At 43.6% G+C, this 16,381-nt stretch overlaps 1 protein-coding gene across 16 annotated transcripts in view; it reads right to left on the bottom strand.

Moving 5' to 3' along the window:
* KIF9 (kinesin family member 9) overlaps window positions 1-16,381 on the bottom strand; it is a 55,683-nt gene that overhangs the window by 36,391 nt on the left and 2,911 nt on the right. For 6 of the 16 annotated variants that reach the window (XM_073787868.1, XM_073787873.1, XM_073787870.1 and 3 more), the window contains 8 exons: window positions 14,329-14,426; window positions 12,506-12,671; window positions 10,313-10,419; window positions 8,241-8,465; window positions 1,754-1,837; window positions 1,551-1,643; window positions 639-786; window positions 236-445 (listed from right to left, as the gene is read on the bottom strand). In XM_073787868.1, the coding sequence (XP_073643969.1) occupies window positions 236-445; window positions 639-786; window positions 1,551-1,643; window positions 1,754-1,837; window positions 8,241-8,465; window positions 10,313-10,419; window positions 12,506-12,671; window positions 14,329-14,426 (1,131 nt within the window). Of the gene's footprint in view, window positions 1-235; window positions 446-632; window positions 787-1,550; window positions 1,644-1,753; window positions 1,838-8,240; window positions 8,466-10,312; window positions 10,420-12,505; window positions 12,672-14,328; window positions 14,427-16,381 lie in introns of all 16 variants that reach the window. The other 10 variants (XM_033864819.2, XM_033864811.2, XM_033864823.2 and 7 more) reach the window with 7 other exon arrangements.

Here is a 16,381-nt window from a genome sequence, read left to right on the forward strand (position 1 = left end):
CCACCCAGTCCGTGATAGCTGCCTGAGACAGGGTCAGAGAGGACACATTCAAGCATGCATGAGGCTGGGAGGCAAGGGGAAGAAGAAGAGAAGCAGGAGAGGCTGTCAAATGTACCTAAAAGAGAAGCTGGGGGAAAAGCAGAGGAGAGAAGACCTGGAGTAGGGCAGAGGCCTCTAGGCCAGGGCTTTGCTTATGGGGGGGTGGGGGGGGAGCACTCAGTTAATAATCACACACCAACCACTGTGCCATTGGGCCCAATGCAAAAGCCTGGGAACACAAGGATGACAAGACACAGCCCCAGCTCCTCAGTCAGGGAAGGGAAGACGTCACCGGAGAAGCCCTCCACCTTGGTCTTCAGGGTGATGAAGGATTCTGCCAGCTGGTTCAGGGATGAGGGGAAATGAGAAGGTACTTCCGGTAGAGGCAAAAGCTTAAGCAAAGGTTCTGAGGAGTGAAGAGAATGACATGGGGGACATGAGAGGTCACTGTGCTTGATTCTGCCTTTCCAGGTGTGCCTGAGGTCACTGTGAAAAGGCTGCAGGTAAGTCCATGCCACCAGGAGGGAGCAATTCCATTATCACCAGTAACAGATATGCCAGGCCTGTCCGTCCCCACTGTGCACCAACCATACCCTCACCCAAGGAATCCTTCAGGGCGTGGGTGAGCTTGCACTGCCGGAAGGGGATGTGGTCTCGCTTCTGGTCCCCGAGGGCAATGATGGCCTGCTCCAGGAATGACAGCGACTTGTTGATGTAGGTGGCTTCCTTCAGGACTCGGCCCTCAGACTACAAACCAAAGGTCAGTTCCTCATCAGACCAAGTGGAGAGGCTGCCCCACAAAGAACACTGCAGGTCTGTGGCCAGGCCAGAGCCTCCTTCCCAGAACCAGGTCTTCTCTCTCTGTCATGGGATTGAATTGTATCCGCCTTGGGCTAATGGGAACACTCACAGGAACACTCGTGCAAATATTCTTATGAATGAATGCTCATGTGAATATGAATACTTATGTGAATATTTATATGAATACTCTCTTAAGAGTCACACTATTATGAATACACATGGGAATATTTGTGCAGATACTTGAGCAAATAATCCTGGGAATATACATTCATTCAATACACAGATACAAACATTCATACGAACGCAGGTAGGAATGCTCATCTGAATGCTCTTGTGAATACTTACGTTAATACGCTTACATGAATATTTATGTGAGATGAAAAATTCATGCAAATATTCATTGTGTGAACACTCACACTGATACATAGACGCTAATACGAGCATGGAGCATTGACTGAGCACTGACTGAGTGCCAGGTACTTTGCTAAGAATTTAGGAGCCATCATCTCATTTAATGTTTACAAAAATCCTGCCAGGTAGAAACTGCCTCTCTGTTTCACCTCTGCTAGTTCTGTCCCTCCAGCTCCACTGCGCCTAGCTCAGGATGGTGCTCACGAATGCCCAATGAGGGGACGGCCCAGGTGCACAGAAACTAAGCCGGAAACAGAGCTGTGGCTTCTTGAGGAAGAACTTCCTGCTCCCCCACTTACCCTAGACTTCCCCAGCCTCTCCGAGCCTGCTAGATCCACCAAGTTAATTTTGGAAGTGATGTACTTTGCGTCTGATAAGGTCCGCGAATGGGCCTATGAAACACCCAAAAAGAGGTTAAACTGTCACAGGGAGAAGGTTCTTACTGAGCAGGCCCCATGGGAATCGACCGCCCCTCTCGGCTCTTCAAAGAGCTTGCACTTACCTCCACGTAGATTGTGAAAATGCAGTGTGACCTAGATGAGTTCTTGTTCATTGTGTGGGAGGCTATAATCCTGTTGGTCTCTCCCTGAAGAAGACGGAAAACACAGACAACGTTTTGAAATATTAAAATAACACGGCATTTGGATCATTTTTCAATTATGCAGAAATGATATTTATATCACTGCAATCAGCCAGGCCTTCCAGGGAAATCTCATTTATAAACTAGGAGAATAGAAGACAAATTGGAGTCCAGACCTATACTTTCACTCACTGCTAGAGATGTGTGAATTTGTATAATAGCTTTCTTTCCTTTTTTTTTGGCCACGCCATGCAGCTTGCGGGATCTTAGTTCCCCGACCAGGGACTGAACCCGCGCCCTTGTGAGTGAAAGCTCCAAGTCCTCACCACTGGACCACCAGGGAATTCCCTGTATAATAGCTTTCTGAAAAGCAAAGCAGCAATAAGAATTAAGAGCCTTAGGGGCTTCCCTGGTGGCGCAGTTGTTGAGAGTCCGCCTGCCGATGCAGGGGACACGGGTTCGTGCCCCGGTCCGGGAAGATCCTACATGCCGCGGAGCAGCTGGGCCCGTGAGCCATGGCCGCTGAGCCTGCGCGTCTGGAGGCTGTGCTCCGCAGCAGGAGACGCCACAACAGTGAGAGGCCCGCATACCGTAAAAGAATTAAAAGCCTTAAAAATGTTCATGAATATTGAATCATAACCAACCTACATATCCAACAATTAGGGAATGGTCTAGCTGTACAATGGAATGTTATGCAGCCAGGAGAATGCTGACAAATAGTTTGTTGTTGTTGTTGTTTTTAATAAATTTATTTATTTATTTATTTTCAGCTGTGTTGGGTTTTCGTTGCTGCACACAGGCTTTCTCTAGCTGTGGTGAGTGGGGGCTACTCTTCTTTGTGGTGTGCAGACTTCTCATTACGGTGGCTTCTCTTGTTGCGGAACATGGGCCCTAGGGGAAGTGGGCTTCAGTAGTTGTGGCTCGCAGGCTCTAGAGCGCAGGCTCAGTAGTTGTGGCGCACGGGCTTAGTTGCTCCACGGCATGTGGGATCTTCCTGGACCAGGGATCAAACCCGTGTCCCCTGCCTTCGCAGGCAGATTCTTAAACACTGCGCCACCAGGGGAGCCCTCTTCAAAAATTTAAAAATAGAATTACCATATGATCCAGCAATCCCACTTCAGAGTATTTATAAAATAAATCACGGGGATGTAATGTACAGCATGGTGACTATTAATAATACTGTATTGCATATTTGAAAGGTTGAAAGTTGCAAAGAGAGTAGATCTTAGAAGTTCTCATCACACAGAAAAAATGTGTAACTATATACGGTGATGGATGTTAACTAGAGTTATTATGGTGACCATTTTGCAATATATACAAATATTGAATTATTATGTTGTACACCTGAAACTAATATAATGTTACAAGCCAATTATACCTCAATTTAAAAAAATGCCTGATCCCATCTGATTCTCATAACAATGTTTTGGGGTAGGTTTAAAAACAGTGTCTCCACTTTTATAGATTAGCAAACTGCAGCTTGAAGAGATTAATGATTTGCTCGACATTAAGGCTTCATAGATTGAAAGAAACCTGAATTTGAGCCCAAGTCCCCAATTCTAAGTTCTACACCTTTTGCACTGTATTACAGCCCAAAACATCAAGGGGGCCTTCCAGGAATACAATGGACTAAATATTCAGAAAACTTCCTACTGCAAAACACCTAAAGATGATAGAATATTTAAAAATTCCTTTTGAATGCATGGCTGAGACTGCAAGAAAGTACGGCCAGTACCCAGGGCCAGACACAAAGCAGGAGCAGGAATCCAGGAACTGCAAGCTAGAACCAATGCTCTTATTGCCCTGAGGCACCTGCAGACGGATGTGCTGTAAGATAGCCCTTGCTGGATTTCTTGGTGATTCTGTGAGCAATGAAATTGACATGTTATAAAGATAGAGAATATCTCCTTTTGCTCCCAAAGCCATTTGCTCTTCACATTCTGAGGGTGGTAGGCCTAGAGCCACTTGTATCTTCCCTTACCTCCCTACACTCCCATCCCCCCACCCAAGCCCTCTGTTACATTCAAAGGGTGATAAGATCTTTCTCCTTCAGAACCAAAAGCTTAACTTCCAGGTAGAGACCTTGCCCTCCTTTCCTAAGAGAGGATTTACTTACATTTCAAAAAAAAGCACATGCTCTCTCATCCTCCCTTTCTGTCTCTAGCTGCACGCCCCCACCTCTGCCCCACCCCGCGCGCTTCAATCTCTCTCTATCCTAACAGGGGAAGAGGAGTAAATGTACCAGCTCCTATATAAGCTCTGAGATTCATAACTTTGGAATTCCTCTCCAATAGTACAGACACCCTCTCCCCTCTGTAGGGCTTCCCTGGTGGTGCAGGGGTTAGGAATCCGCCTGCCAATGCAGGGAACACGGGTTCGAGCCCTGATCCAGGAAGATCCCACATGCTGCCAAGCAACTAAGCCCGTGCACCACAACTACTGACCCTGAGCTCTAGAGCCCGCGAGTCACAACTACTGAGCCCGCGTGCCACAACTACTGAAGCCTGCGTGCCTACAGCCCCTGCTCCACAACAAGAGAAGCCACTGCAATGAGAAGCCTGCACACCGCAACGAACAGTAGCCCCCGCTCGCTGCAACTAGAGAAAGCCTGCGCACAGCAACGAAGACCCAACTCAGCCAAAAATAAATAAATAAAATAAATTAAAAAAAATTTTTTTAAATCTGATTTAAAGAGACCCTGTATTGGTAATGTTCCCTAGGCTCCTGAAAGAAAAAACTATTCTCTAAAGTAATATAGTCTCAACCCAAGCCTCAAAAAAGAACCACTGATAAAGGGCCAAGGGAGTAGAGCTTATAATCAAATTACAAAATATACTTGTTATGGTAAGGTAACATTTTATTTTGATTCATAGAACGTTTGGAAGAAATATACAGGGAGGTCCTCTCTACCTTCTACTCAGCCTCTCCCTATGATTAACATCTTGTAAAATGGTAGTACAATGTCAAAACCAAGAAATTGACACTGGTATAATCCACAGAGCTTATTCAGACTTCACCAGTTATACAACTTATTTGTGTAAGCTATACAACTTATACAACTTATTGGTATGTCTGTATGTGTGTGCATTAACTAACTATGCAAGTTGTTATTTCTAGGAAAAACGAGAGAGGAAATATAAATATGAACGAATATATAACTTCCAAACTAGTAAAGAGGGAAACAAATATAATAAAAAAATATCCAATGAAAAAGAAGGCAAAACAGTTAAGAAAAATAAATGGGAAAAAGAACACACAGTCAAACGACAGATTTAAACCCAAATATTTCAGAAACTACATTAAGTGCAAACGGAATGAAATGCTTCAGTTAAAAGATAAAGACTGGGGCTTCCCTGGTGGCACAGTGGTTGAGAGTCCGCCTGCTGATACAGGGGACACGGGTTCGTGCCCCCGTCTGGGAAGATCCCACATGCCGCGGAGCGGCTGGGCCCGTGAGCCATGGCTGCTGAGCCTGCGCGTCCGGAGCCTGTGCTCCGCAACGGGAGAGGCCACAACAGTGAGAGGCCCGCGTACCGCAAAAAAAAAAAAAAAAAAAAAAAAGATAAAGACTGTCAGAGTACATTTTTAAAAATCCTCTCATATGCTCTTTACACGAAAAGCCAAAACAAGAAATTTATACACATTCAACTAACCTAAACGTAAGAATTTTTGTTCATCAAATAACACATCAAGAGAAAAAAAAGTCACAGGAAATAGAAAACATTGTAATACACACAACTGAAAAAAGAACTAGTTTTCAGAATATATGAAGAATTTATACAAACAAATAAGAGCGAAAAAAAGACATCTGTAAAGAAAATAAACAAAAGACATGAACAGGGAAATCCAAATGGTCAATAAACACAAAGTAAGGTCCTTAATCTCACTGGTAATCAGGTAAATGTAAACCAATGAGTGGGACCACAGTGGGAAACACTATACACCAGCCAGATTGGTCAAGATTTTAGGGTCAGAATAATGGGAATTCTGATAACGTGTTGTGGGAGTATACCATTATGGAAAATAGTTGGTATCATTTAAGAAAGCTTAAGACACACTCTGTATGACTCAGCAATTACAGTTCTTGATTTTACCTAGAGAAATTCATGCTTAAGTGCCCCAGATATACATACAAGAATGTTGCTAGTTCTTGTTCCTAGTGGCCATGTCTGAAATACACCCAATCTAGGAAAACCCAACTGTCCATCAGAAGTAGAATGGATAACTAAATTGTAGTATGTTCACACAATGTAATATGATGAAAGTGAAAAATATACAGTAACATCAGATGAATTACACATAAAAAGTAGATAAAAGGTAAAAGAAATAAGACAGAATTCATCCTACATGATTCCTTGTATATAAATTTCCAAAAAAGTAACTTATGCTGCTTGAGAATACATAGGTAGGATGCTCCAGGTGGTAAAGCTATAAAGAAGACCAAGAAAATGATTACCATACAAGTCAGAAGAGTGCTTACTTCTAAGGGTATGAATAAATAATTATTCATGATTAAAAAAACTCTTGGGCTTCCCTGGTGGCGCAGTGGTTGAGAGTCCGCCTGCTGATGCAGGGGACACGGGTTCGTGCCCCGGTCCAGGAAGATCCTACATGCCGCGGAGCGGCTGGGCCCGTGAGCCATGGCCGCTGAGCCTGCGCGTCCGGAGCCTGTGCTCCGCGGCGGGAGAGGCCACAGCAGTGAGAGGCCTGCGTACCGCAAAAAAAAAAAAAACCTCTTCACAAACTTGGACGTTCTTTCAACTTAAGCCACCAAAAACCTCCGGCAAACATCATTCTTCATGGTGAAATGTCAGGAACAACAATAAGACGAGAATGCCTCATTGCTGCCACCTGGGAGGCTCTTTCTTCTGTGTACATGCAAGGGATCCAGGTTTATATCACCCCTGAGGACACCTAAATGACGTTTTAAAAAGAAGTTTTATTTGACATAAATATATATATATATACATAAATATATATATATATATATATATATATATATATATATATATATATATATATATTTTAGGCTGTACCCCGTGGCATGCGGGATCTTAGTTCCCCAACCAGGGATTGAATCCGTGCCCCCTGCATTGGGAGTGTGGAGGCTTAGCCACTGGACCACCAGGGAAGTCCCCGACATATATTTTAAATACCATAAGACTCACTGTTTAAAAAAAAAAAAAGACTCATTGTTTTAAGTATACAATTCAATGATTTTTTTTTTTTTTTCGCGGTACGGGGACTTCTCATTGTTGTGGCCTCTCCCGTTGCGGAGCACAGCCTCCGGACGCGCAGGCTCAGCGGCCATGGCTCACGGGCCTAGCTGCTCCGCGGCATGTGGGATCTTCGCGGACCGGGGCACGAACCCGTGTCCCCTCCATCGGCAAGCGGACTCTCAACCACTGCGCCACTAGGGAAGCCCTCAATGATTTTTAAAATCAGTAAAATTACAGGGTTGTGCAACCATCACCACAATTCTATTTTTAAAATGTATCACTCCAAAAAGTTCTCTCAGGCCCATTTGCAGTCACTTCCTGTCCCCTCCCCCAGGCAACTACTAATCTGCTTTCTGTCTCTATAGATGTGGTTATCTGGACATTTCAAATGAATGGAATCATACAACAGGTAACTTTTTTATTTCTTTTACTTAGCATTTTTTTTTTGAGATTCATCCAAGCTGTAGCATGTATCAGTGCTCCATTTCTTTTTATTGCTAAACAGTTTTCCGTTGTATGGATGTACCACAATTTGTTCATGCATTCTCCGTTGATGAATATTTTGGTTATTTCCAGTCTTTGGCTATTATGAATAGTCTTAATATGAATATTTGTGTTCAAGTTTTTGTGTGCACATTTCATTTCTCTTGGGTAGATTTCTAGGAGTAGAAGTGCTAGGTCCTATGATAAAATTAATGTTTAACTTTTTAGGAAACTGCCAAAATGGTTGCACCATTTTACATTTCACCAGCAATGCATAGAGTTTTAATCTACATGATTTTTAAAAGAATAACATATCCCGGGGAATTTTTTCATTGATTTGTAAGAGCTTTTATATACCAAGGACATTAATTCTTATTTTTTCTATACCACAAATGCCTGTGATTTAATGTTAACTAAAAAAAAAGGACAATTTCAACTAAGTAAAGAAAAAACTTCACAAGAAAAAAGACTAGAAGGAAATAAGCCAAAATACACATTATTGTTGCCATATGTAGAAAACAGATGAGTGAATTCTTCTTTTGCTTCTGTATATTTCATTACTATCTGAACTTGCTAAACAAGCATATATTAATTTTCATTCTGGTTATCAAAGTAAGTAAAAAACTAAGGAAGGAGGAAAAGAAAAAAAAAAGGAAAGGAGGGAGGAAAGGTAAGGAGGAAGGAACCCATAGACTTGATCATCTCACCTCAAAAAGGAGGCTGAACGCATCCTCCTCCTGACTTGTGAGGTGGACTGACAAGCCCTTAATGAAGACCCCCTGAGGACTTTCCACAATGGTCATAGGTGTGACCGAGGGTCCAACGTAAGGCAGAGTGGACAGGAGATCAAACAGGCTCTCATTATAGATTTCCAGGTAGGAAACACGCACAGTGATGGCCTGTGTGGGGCGTTCTTCGATCATCTTAAAAACCTAGATGGGAGATTGGACAGCAGTCACTGAGAGTAGAACTCCAATGGCCAGCCAGTGCTAGGGGAGTTCTTACCTTAGGAGGGAATCCTTGCCCTAGAAGAATTTACAGTCTAGTTGGTGTGATGGTCATCAGCAACAACCATTATTAGTAGTTGCAGTCTATTGGGCAGTATTTATTATCATCTTGTAGTTTTTGTGAGGCCTGACTTATAGATTGGCTAATACTTGTACAGTCTCAAGAAGTAGAGGCATGATGAACAGAAAGGACTCCGGAGTGAAGATCTCTTGTTTTGTGGGGTTTCACCACATATAAGCTTCTTTCACATCCATTTTTTAATTCTACCCTCATGATGCCACTGCGACTGAAGCAGGGCAGGGGCAATACCCATCTATGGTGGCTCAGCTACTAAGGGAAGAAGTCAAGCCAGAACTCAGCCTTCTGGACTCCTAATATCCTCCCCAGTGCTTATCAGCAGGTGACTTTGGGCTGGTCTTTTCCCCTCTCTAGACCTTAACTTTCTTATCTGTTAAATGGGGAGTTGGGCTGGATGATCCCTGAAGTCCCCATCTTGCTCTAACAGGCTAGATTTGTGCTGTCCAATATGCTAGACACTAGCCACAGGTGGCTGCTGAGCGCTTGAAATCTGGCTCGTGCAAATGAGGAATTGGATTTTAAATTTTATTTAATTTTAACTAAAAATTTAACACTGATACTAAATTCAGTTATTGGTAAACTTTTAAGTATGTTTGGAGCAACTTGGGTTTATAAATCTACCTTTTCAACTGTAAATTTCATGAACTGTAAATACAGAGCAACTCTTTCTGATGAATATTTAGTGTCTTAAATAGAAATGGGTTGTAAATGTAAAATACATACCAGATTTCAAAGACTCAGTATAAAGAAAAATAATGTAAACTATCTCAATAATTTTCATATTGATTACATGTGGAAATGCTATTTTGGCTATATTGAGTTAAATAAAATATATTATTATATATTATTTAAAAATAATTTCACTTGTTTTACTTTTTTAAATGTGGCTATTGGAAAACCTAAAATTGCATATGTGACTTACATTATATTTCTGTTGGGCAGCGCTGGGCTAGACTATAAAGTCTAAGATGCTGAGATACTGAAGCGTTGACAGTGGGATGTTAAGGATATTGCTTCAAGAAATTATCGCATGGATGGTCATACACTAGAGGGACATCTACACTTCTTACAGCACAGGGCTATAAAACCTCAAGATGCTTTTTAGGGAAAAGTCCTTTGCCTCCCACCTTCAAAAAGAGGGTCCTCACAGAACGCAGGCTAGCAGACTCTGAAGGAAGGCCCATCTGTCCTGTCTTCAGTCACACTTCCCAGACCCCCAAGGCTGACTCGGTCCTGAAAGCTCATGTCATGCCCTGCTTCTTCCCTTTGCTCTTTCTGGGGCTGTGGTGGTGCAAGAAACCAGAGCAGGCCAGTAAGGAAGCTCTGCAAGGGTTCATATCTCCCTCATTAAAACCAGGAAGGAACAGGATTAGGACCTCTGAATCCTCAATTACAGGGTCACAGACCATCAGAGCAGCAAGAAGCCAGTCAGCACATCTGACGCCCTCTTTATCAAATGAGGAAACAGGCTCAGCATGGGCGTAGGTCAGAGCCTGGAACCTAAACTCTTGGTTTACACACACACACACACACACACCCACCCACTTGTCTCCCCTACAGGCTGTCTCCCCTACAGGCTGCAACTCCTTTGAGGCTGGACCCCACTGTCTCCAGGAGCTCGCCTGGGATGGGCAGCATGTATGGTAGAAAGAGGGGACCTAAGTGGCATCCCACCCACAGGCCCACTCTCTACCTGTTGTAGGGCACGAGGGAGGATCCCCCGGTGCTTGTAATTCTCAGTTGCCCCCGTCATGGTGTATGTCTTGCCAGCTCCCGTCTGCCCATAACACATGATGGTGCCTGCAAACATTTCAAAACACGTCTTGGTGACAACCAGAAAAACAGCTCCAAGGATAGCTCTCCCATCCCCCAGCATGCCCAGTGCCAGCCAGAACCCTAGTGTGAAGGTGGCCATCAGGAGCAGCCAAGGACAGCAGGAATTCCTGCCATGGAGGGTGGGTGAGCAGGGAAACAGTGATATAAATGGTCAAAACACAGACAGCTGCTCTGAATCTGTGGTCCATGTAGTGCTCTACTGCTTCCTCTCCCAAGAGGGGATCTGATCCTAGGGCTTCTGAGGAGAGCAGGGAATTCCAGGGAACAGAGGAACTGGGAATTTTCCTAGAAAGATGAGGGAGATAAGAGCATTGAACTAAGCCCTTCTTTAGCAAGATCATGAACAGCCAGGCTCTCAGGGCTTGGCCTCCCTGCAGGACAGCCCAGGCAGGAGGAAAGAAGGGCTTTCAAAATCCCCAGGAAGAGATGGGAGTCAGAAGGGCATTTTCTGTTAGCGGTGGGAATTCTTTGTAGACTGCAAGTTCCCACAGGACTAGTTGGTCCCAGGCCACTTTCAGAAATGGAACACCATGACCAAGCCCTGATCTGTCACATTGCCCTCTCTGGGAAGACTTTCACTTGCACCTCTCTCATGCTTTAGGTCTACCATCACCAGGCTCTGGGACACAAACCAGTCACCCTGGGCTCTGGTTCCCATCTGCTCTTCTTCCTGGCTTGAGCAGCCTGAGCCAGACCCAACCCAAAGGCTGCTTCTGGGCATTTACAAAGCAGATCTGCCCGGGCAATGCTGGGCCGTGGAAATCAGTGTTTGCCTTTGCCACGTGAATGCTCTAGTTCCTGGGATTGGTAGGTTTTACACAAGGGGTCTTAATTCAGCATCTGAGCTGGAGTCAGAAGCAGTGTCTATTAACCCTGCAGAAATGTGCAGGAAGGAGTCAGTTCAGCTGGGACTCAGAGCCCATTTGTGGCTCCACAGCACTCAGAGCCCACGACTCTTAGCCTCCCCGGGCCTTAGCTCCTTTGTCTCTACTTCCTCAGGGCCACATCCCCTCAGGACCAATGGGGACCATAGCTATATATCACACACAGGATACATTACAACGTTTAGGCATCTACACTCAACGGACTTTTAAGCAGAACACCTAAAACTTGCAAACAGGGAACATTCTAGTCAGGAGCCACCAGACGGGCAAAGTCTACAGACTGTGATATATTTTTTTCTATGGATTTTTTTTCTTTTTTTGGTCACGCCGCGTGGCATACTCCCGGGATCTTAGTTCCCCGACCAAGGATCAAACCCGCCCTCCCTACAGTGGAAGCACAGAGTCTTAACCACTGGACCGCCAGGGAAGTCCCTCTATGGATTTTTTAATCTTTTTAAGATTTTAAGGGACTTCCCTGGTGGTCCAGCGGCTAAGACTCTGTGCTCCCAATGCAGGGGGGGCAGGTTTGATGCCTGGTCAGGGAACTAGATCCCACATGCCGCAACTAAGACCTGGCGCAGCCAAATAAATAAATAAATAAATATTTTTTAAAAAAGATTTTGAAACAGTCTTAGAGTGAACTAGTTTGTAAAAATTTCCCAATAAATTTTAATTTGTTAAAAAAGCTTTTTAGTTAAGCTTTTAAGAAAGTCAAACTGTACTCGTCTTTAGTGATATATGTAAATAATACTATACTACAATAGAATAGATTGATTGTGCTGGTAGAATAAATGGAAATATCTCCTAGCAGGTAGCCAAGAGAAAAATGTTTTGACTCCATCAAATTTATCATAAAGGCATGTTCAAAACTAATACTCAGGGGATTTGAAACAGGATAATAGTTGAATCCCCATGACCTATAGAGAGTCAGGGCCATTTAATCTTCCTATGAAGGTAGGATCCCAGGACCATGGATCAAGCCATGCCCACAGTATCACCAAGCAAATAAGTTTCCCACCATAAGAACATGGAGACAGACAAATAATCAAACAAAAGTTAGTAAGTGAAGTTGTATTTTATTCACCACAAAATACTTGTACCTCTTCCTGGGTGAGCGGGGGTTCCACAGGTTCTTATGTAAAACAACAGTTCATTAACTAAATTACCATTATAGCCATTGAGGGCTTGAGAAACCACATCCTTTGCGACTGTCTCATAAACCAAGTCCTGGGAGGCATCATGGAGAACTCCATCCAGCTTGAATGACCAGTCTGTCTGCTGGTTATTGACAACTCCTCTCCGAGTATCTTTTTTTAAGTGAATATTAATGGTCTAGGAAGAGAGAGAGATACTTGTTAAGAAACTGGTATAAAAAAGTCACTGATAGCCAAGGCCTGACCTGGAGGAAACAGAGGAGGTGAACTTTAGGAAGAACAGGGACTTGCACATATTCTGGACGACCTTTGGGAGGTGGGAAGGAAGGCACTGCAGGGAGGCCACACATCCTCAAGGTGGAAGGATCAGGAGACTGGAGCACTTGCTGGTTTCAGCACATCTCACCCTAGTGTTCAGGGTGCTGTCTGTCTTGGTTCCCCCATTTCTGATATGGGGTCAAGCATATTTATCACATATCAATATTTATCACATTAAACAAGCTTTAGATAAATTCAATAAGCACAGGGAGGCCTTGAATTAGGCCAGAGAGAAGAGCGGGCTTGGTGACGGAGGCCTGGGCTTGAGCCCCATCTCCCTGGTGACTGGCGGTGAGGCCTCCCTCAGCACTGTGGTGAGCACTTACTTCCACACACACGCTATGGGCTAATGTGAGCAATGATGAAATGATAGCCACAGAAAAGGCTCTGGACTCCTCAGACACAGTTACTCACTGGTATTAAATTGAGGGTGACTACCTACTTGTAATCAGCAGATTTTTAGATGCAAAGATTTCTAAAAAAATTTTTTAAAGTTTTAGATCCCTCCATAGCAAGCCACTGTGGCAGCAGCTAGTTTAGAAACATATTGGGTTAGGTCAATGGTAGATTCCAATCTTCGAAATGGGGACTTCTAATGTAAACAGACTCTCACTGGAATCTTATACTGGCTGCCCTAGTCCAGAAGCCAAGACACAGCCACATGCAGAAAAACTAAGATCAACAGAGAAAGGCTTGGTCTATTCATACATTAAATGCTCTGTGCTTCAGTCGTCACTGAATCCGTGTCCATCAGCGTGCACTTCACAGCGCTGCATGTGAGTTTCTTTCTGACTGCTAGGACTTTTGAACCTTGAGAAGTTGGCCTTTGAATTCCTCTCTTAATGTCTCCATGCTACCCATAGTAGATCCACAAATGTTTGCTGAATGAAAACATCCCATAGTCTCGAGGTGTCCTAACCCTGTCACAGCCTTCAGAAGAGTTGTCAGGACAGGGGGATGGATAGATCTTTCCAGTTCTCTCCATAAGAGTTTCTCCCTCCCTTTGGTAACTTTAATAATAATCATCTGAAGACATTCCTATTGTACTTCCTGGGAGATCTGATCAACAGAAAGTTTTATGAGTGTGGACAAATGTCAGCTTCCTGTGTCAGATGTAAGGACAAAGGTAAACTTTTTTTTTAACTTTTTATTTTATATTGGAGTATAGTTGATTAACAATGTTGTGTTAGTTTCAGGTGTACAGCAAAGTGATTCAGTTATACATCTATCTATTCTTTTTCAAATTCTTTTCCCATTTTGAGATTGACATGTATACACTGCTGTATCTAAAATGGATAACCAACAAGGACCTACTCCCATTAAAAATGGGAGTTTCATGAGTTTCCTCATCAACAGCATTGTGGGGGAGTGCTTTGGCCTTGAATGACTCTAGATTCCATCTGAACTTTTACCAATTCTGTCTTGGTCCTTAAAAGGTTGCTTGGAAACCTTAGAGGTTGTAGTGAGGAGGGACAGAGAGATGCCCAGGCAGGTGAAGGCAAACACACTGTACTTACTTTGTTGTCATCTCCATATTTGATCATTTCATGAGCAAAGTCATCAGTAGGTTTGACACGGACAAACGCATGAACTTTTTTCCTAGTACCCATTCTAGCTAAAAAGAAGAAAATAGCAAAATTTTCAGTAGTCATCCTCCAACAACCATTAGAATGGAGGTGTCATTCATCAAGATCAGAAAACATGATGTGCAGTCCATGTTTTCCTCTCCCACTGAGAGCCAGTCTTCCTTTTGCCCCCCAGCATTTCAGTGATCCGTCCACAGGATGCTGTTCAACAAGTCCGTGTACTTCCTACTTTACAGGGTGCCTCACCACTCTCCACCAACAACCCCCTAAGAGACTGAAATACAAAGCAAAAAGAATGCTCCCTTTAGTGGCCTAATTTTATTTTATTTTTATTTTTTATTTTTATTTATTTATTTGGTTGGTTGCATTGGGTCTTCATTGCTGTGCATGGGCTTTCTCTAGTTGCATCAAGCGGGGGCTAGTTTTCGTTGTGGGGTGTGGGCTTCTCATTGCGTTGGCTTCTCTTGTTGCAGAGCATGGGCTCTAGGTGCGTGGGCTTCAGTAGTTGTGGCACATGGGCTCAGTAGTTATGGCTCACAGTCTCTAGAGCGCAGGCTCAGTAGTTGTGGCCCACGGGCCTAGTTGCTCTGCAGCATGTGGGATTTTCCTGGACAAGGGATTGAACCTGTGTCCTCTGCATTGGCAGGCAGGTTCTTACCACTGCACCACCAGGGAAGTCCCTAGTGGCCTAATTTTAGATGTGGTTTCTACAAATGCTCCGTATCAGAGTTTACCTACACTTTGCCTTATTCATTATATTTTCCTCTAAAATACTGACTATGAAATGCATTAGAACTAATTTTCTTTTTTTCATTAATATACCTAACTTCAGATGTAGCACCTCCTTCTCTACCTCCATTAGACTAACTTAGATCAGAAAAAGATTCCCTGGAAGTACATTTAATGTAGCCCATAGTCTAATATTCTTTCTTCTCTGCCACTCCATTGAGAGAAAAATCTCAGTCCCTTACCTCCTCTGCCTCTCCTAAAACGTAATTATGTATATTCTCATCATTTTCTTTCAGGCAGGCACACATATATTTGTATTCCTTCATTTATACTATCACAAGTAATTACCATGTATAATAAAATGTTAAAATAAACATTGAATGTAGCTTCATCGAATAGGTTGAAAGCTTATAGTTATAAATGACAGAGAGGGAGATTTAGGTAAATTAACTTCTTATTATGTGGAGTTTTCCTATAGTGGGAAAGACTTTCTCAAAGTAAGGACCATAAACACTACAAACAGTCAAGCAAGATGCCAACTAGCAGAGATGCTACAAAAGGGATTGTTTGTATTACAGGGAGAGTTAATTGATCTCTAATATCCTGTCCAACTAAAGTATTTCATAAACATTTTTAAAAATTGAATTGTACAGGAATTCCCTGGTGGTGCAGTGGTTAAGAATCCACCTGCCAACGCAGGGGACATGGGTTCAATCCCTGGTCCGGAAAGATCCCACATGCCCCAGAGCAACTAAGCCATGCGCCACAACTACTGAGCCTGCAAGCCACAACTACTGAGGCTGTGTGCCACAACTACTGAAGTCCGTGCGCCTAGAGCCTGTGCTCCACAAGAGAAGCCACTGCAATGAGAAGCCCGCACACCGCAACAAAAGAGTAGCCCCTCTCGCCGCAACTAGAGAAAGCCCGCGCGCAGCAATGAAGACCCAACGCAGCCAAAGATAATAAATAAATAAATTTATTTTTAAAAAAACCAAAACTGGGCTTCCCTGGTGGCGCAGTGGTTGAGAGTCTGCCTGCCGATGCAGGGGACACGGGTTCGTGCCCTGGTCCGGGAAGATCCCACATGCCGCGGAGCGGCTAGGCCCGTGAGCCATGGACGCTAAGCCTGCGTGTCCAGAGCCTGTGCTCCGCAACGGGAGAGGCCACAACAGTGAGAGGGCTGCATACCACAAAAACAAAACAAAACAAAACAAAAAAAACCCAAAACTCATTTAGAGTTAATGCTCCACAAAGT

The sequence above is a fragment of the Tursiops truncatus genome, chromosome 10, assembly GCF_011762595.2.
Source record: "Tursiops truncatus isolate mTurTru1 chromosome 10, mTurTru1.mat.Y, whole genome shotgun sequence".
Lineage (NCBI taxonomy): Eukaryota > Metazoa > Chordata > Mammalia > Artiodactyla > Delphinidae > Tursiops > Tursiops truncatus.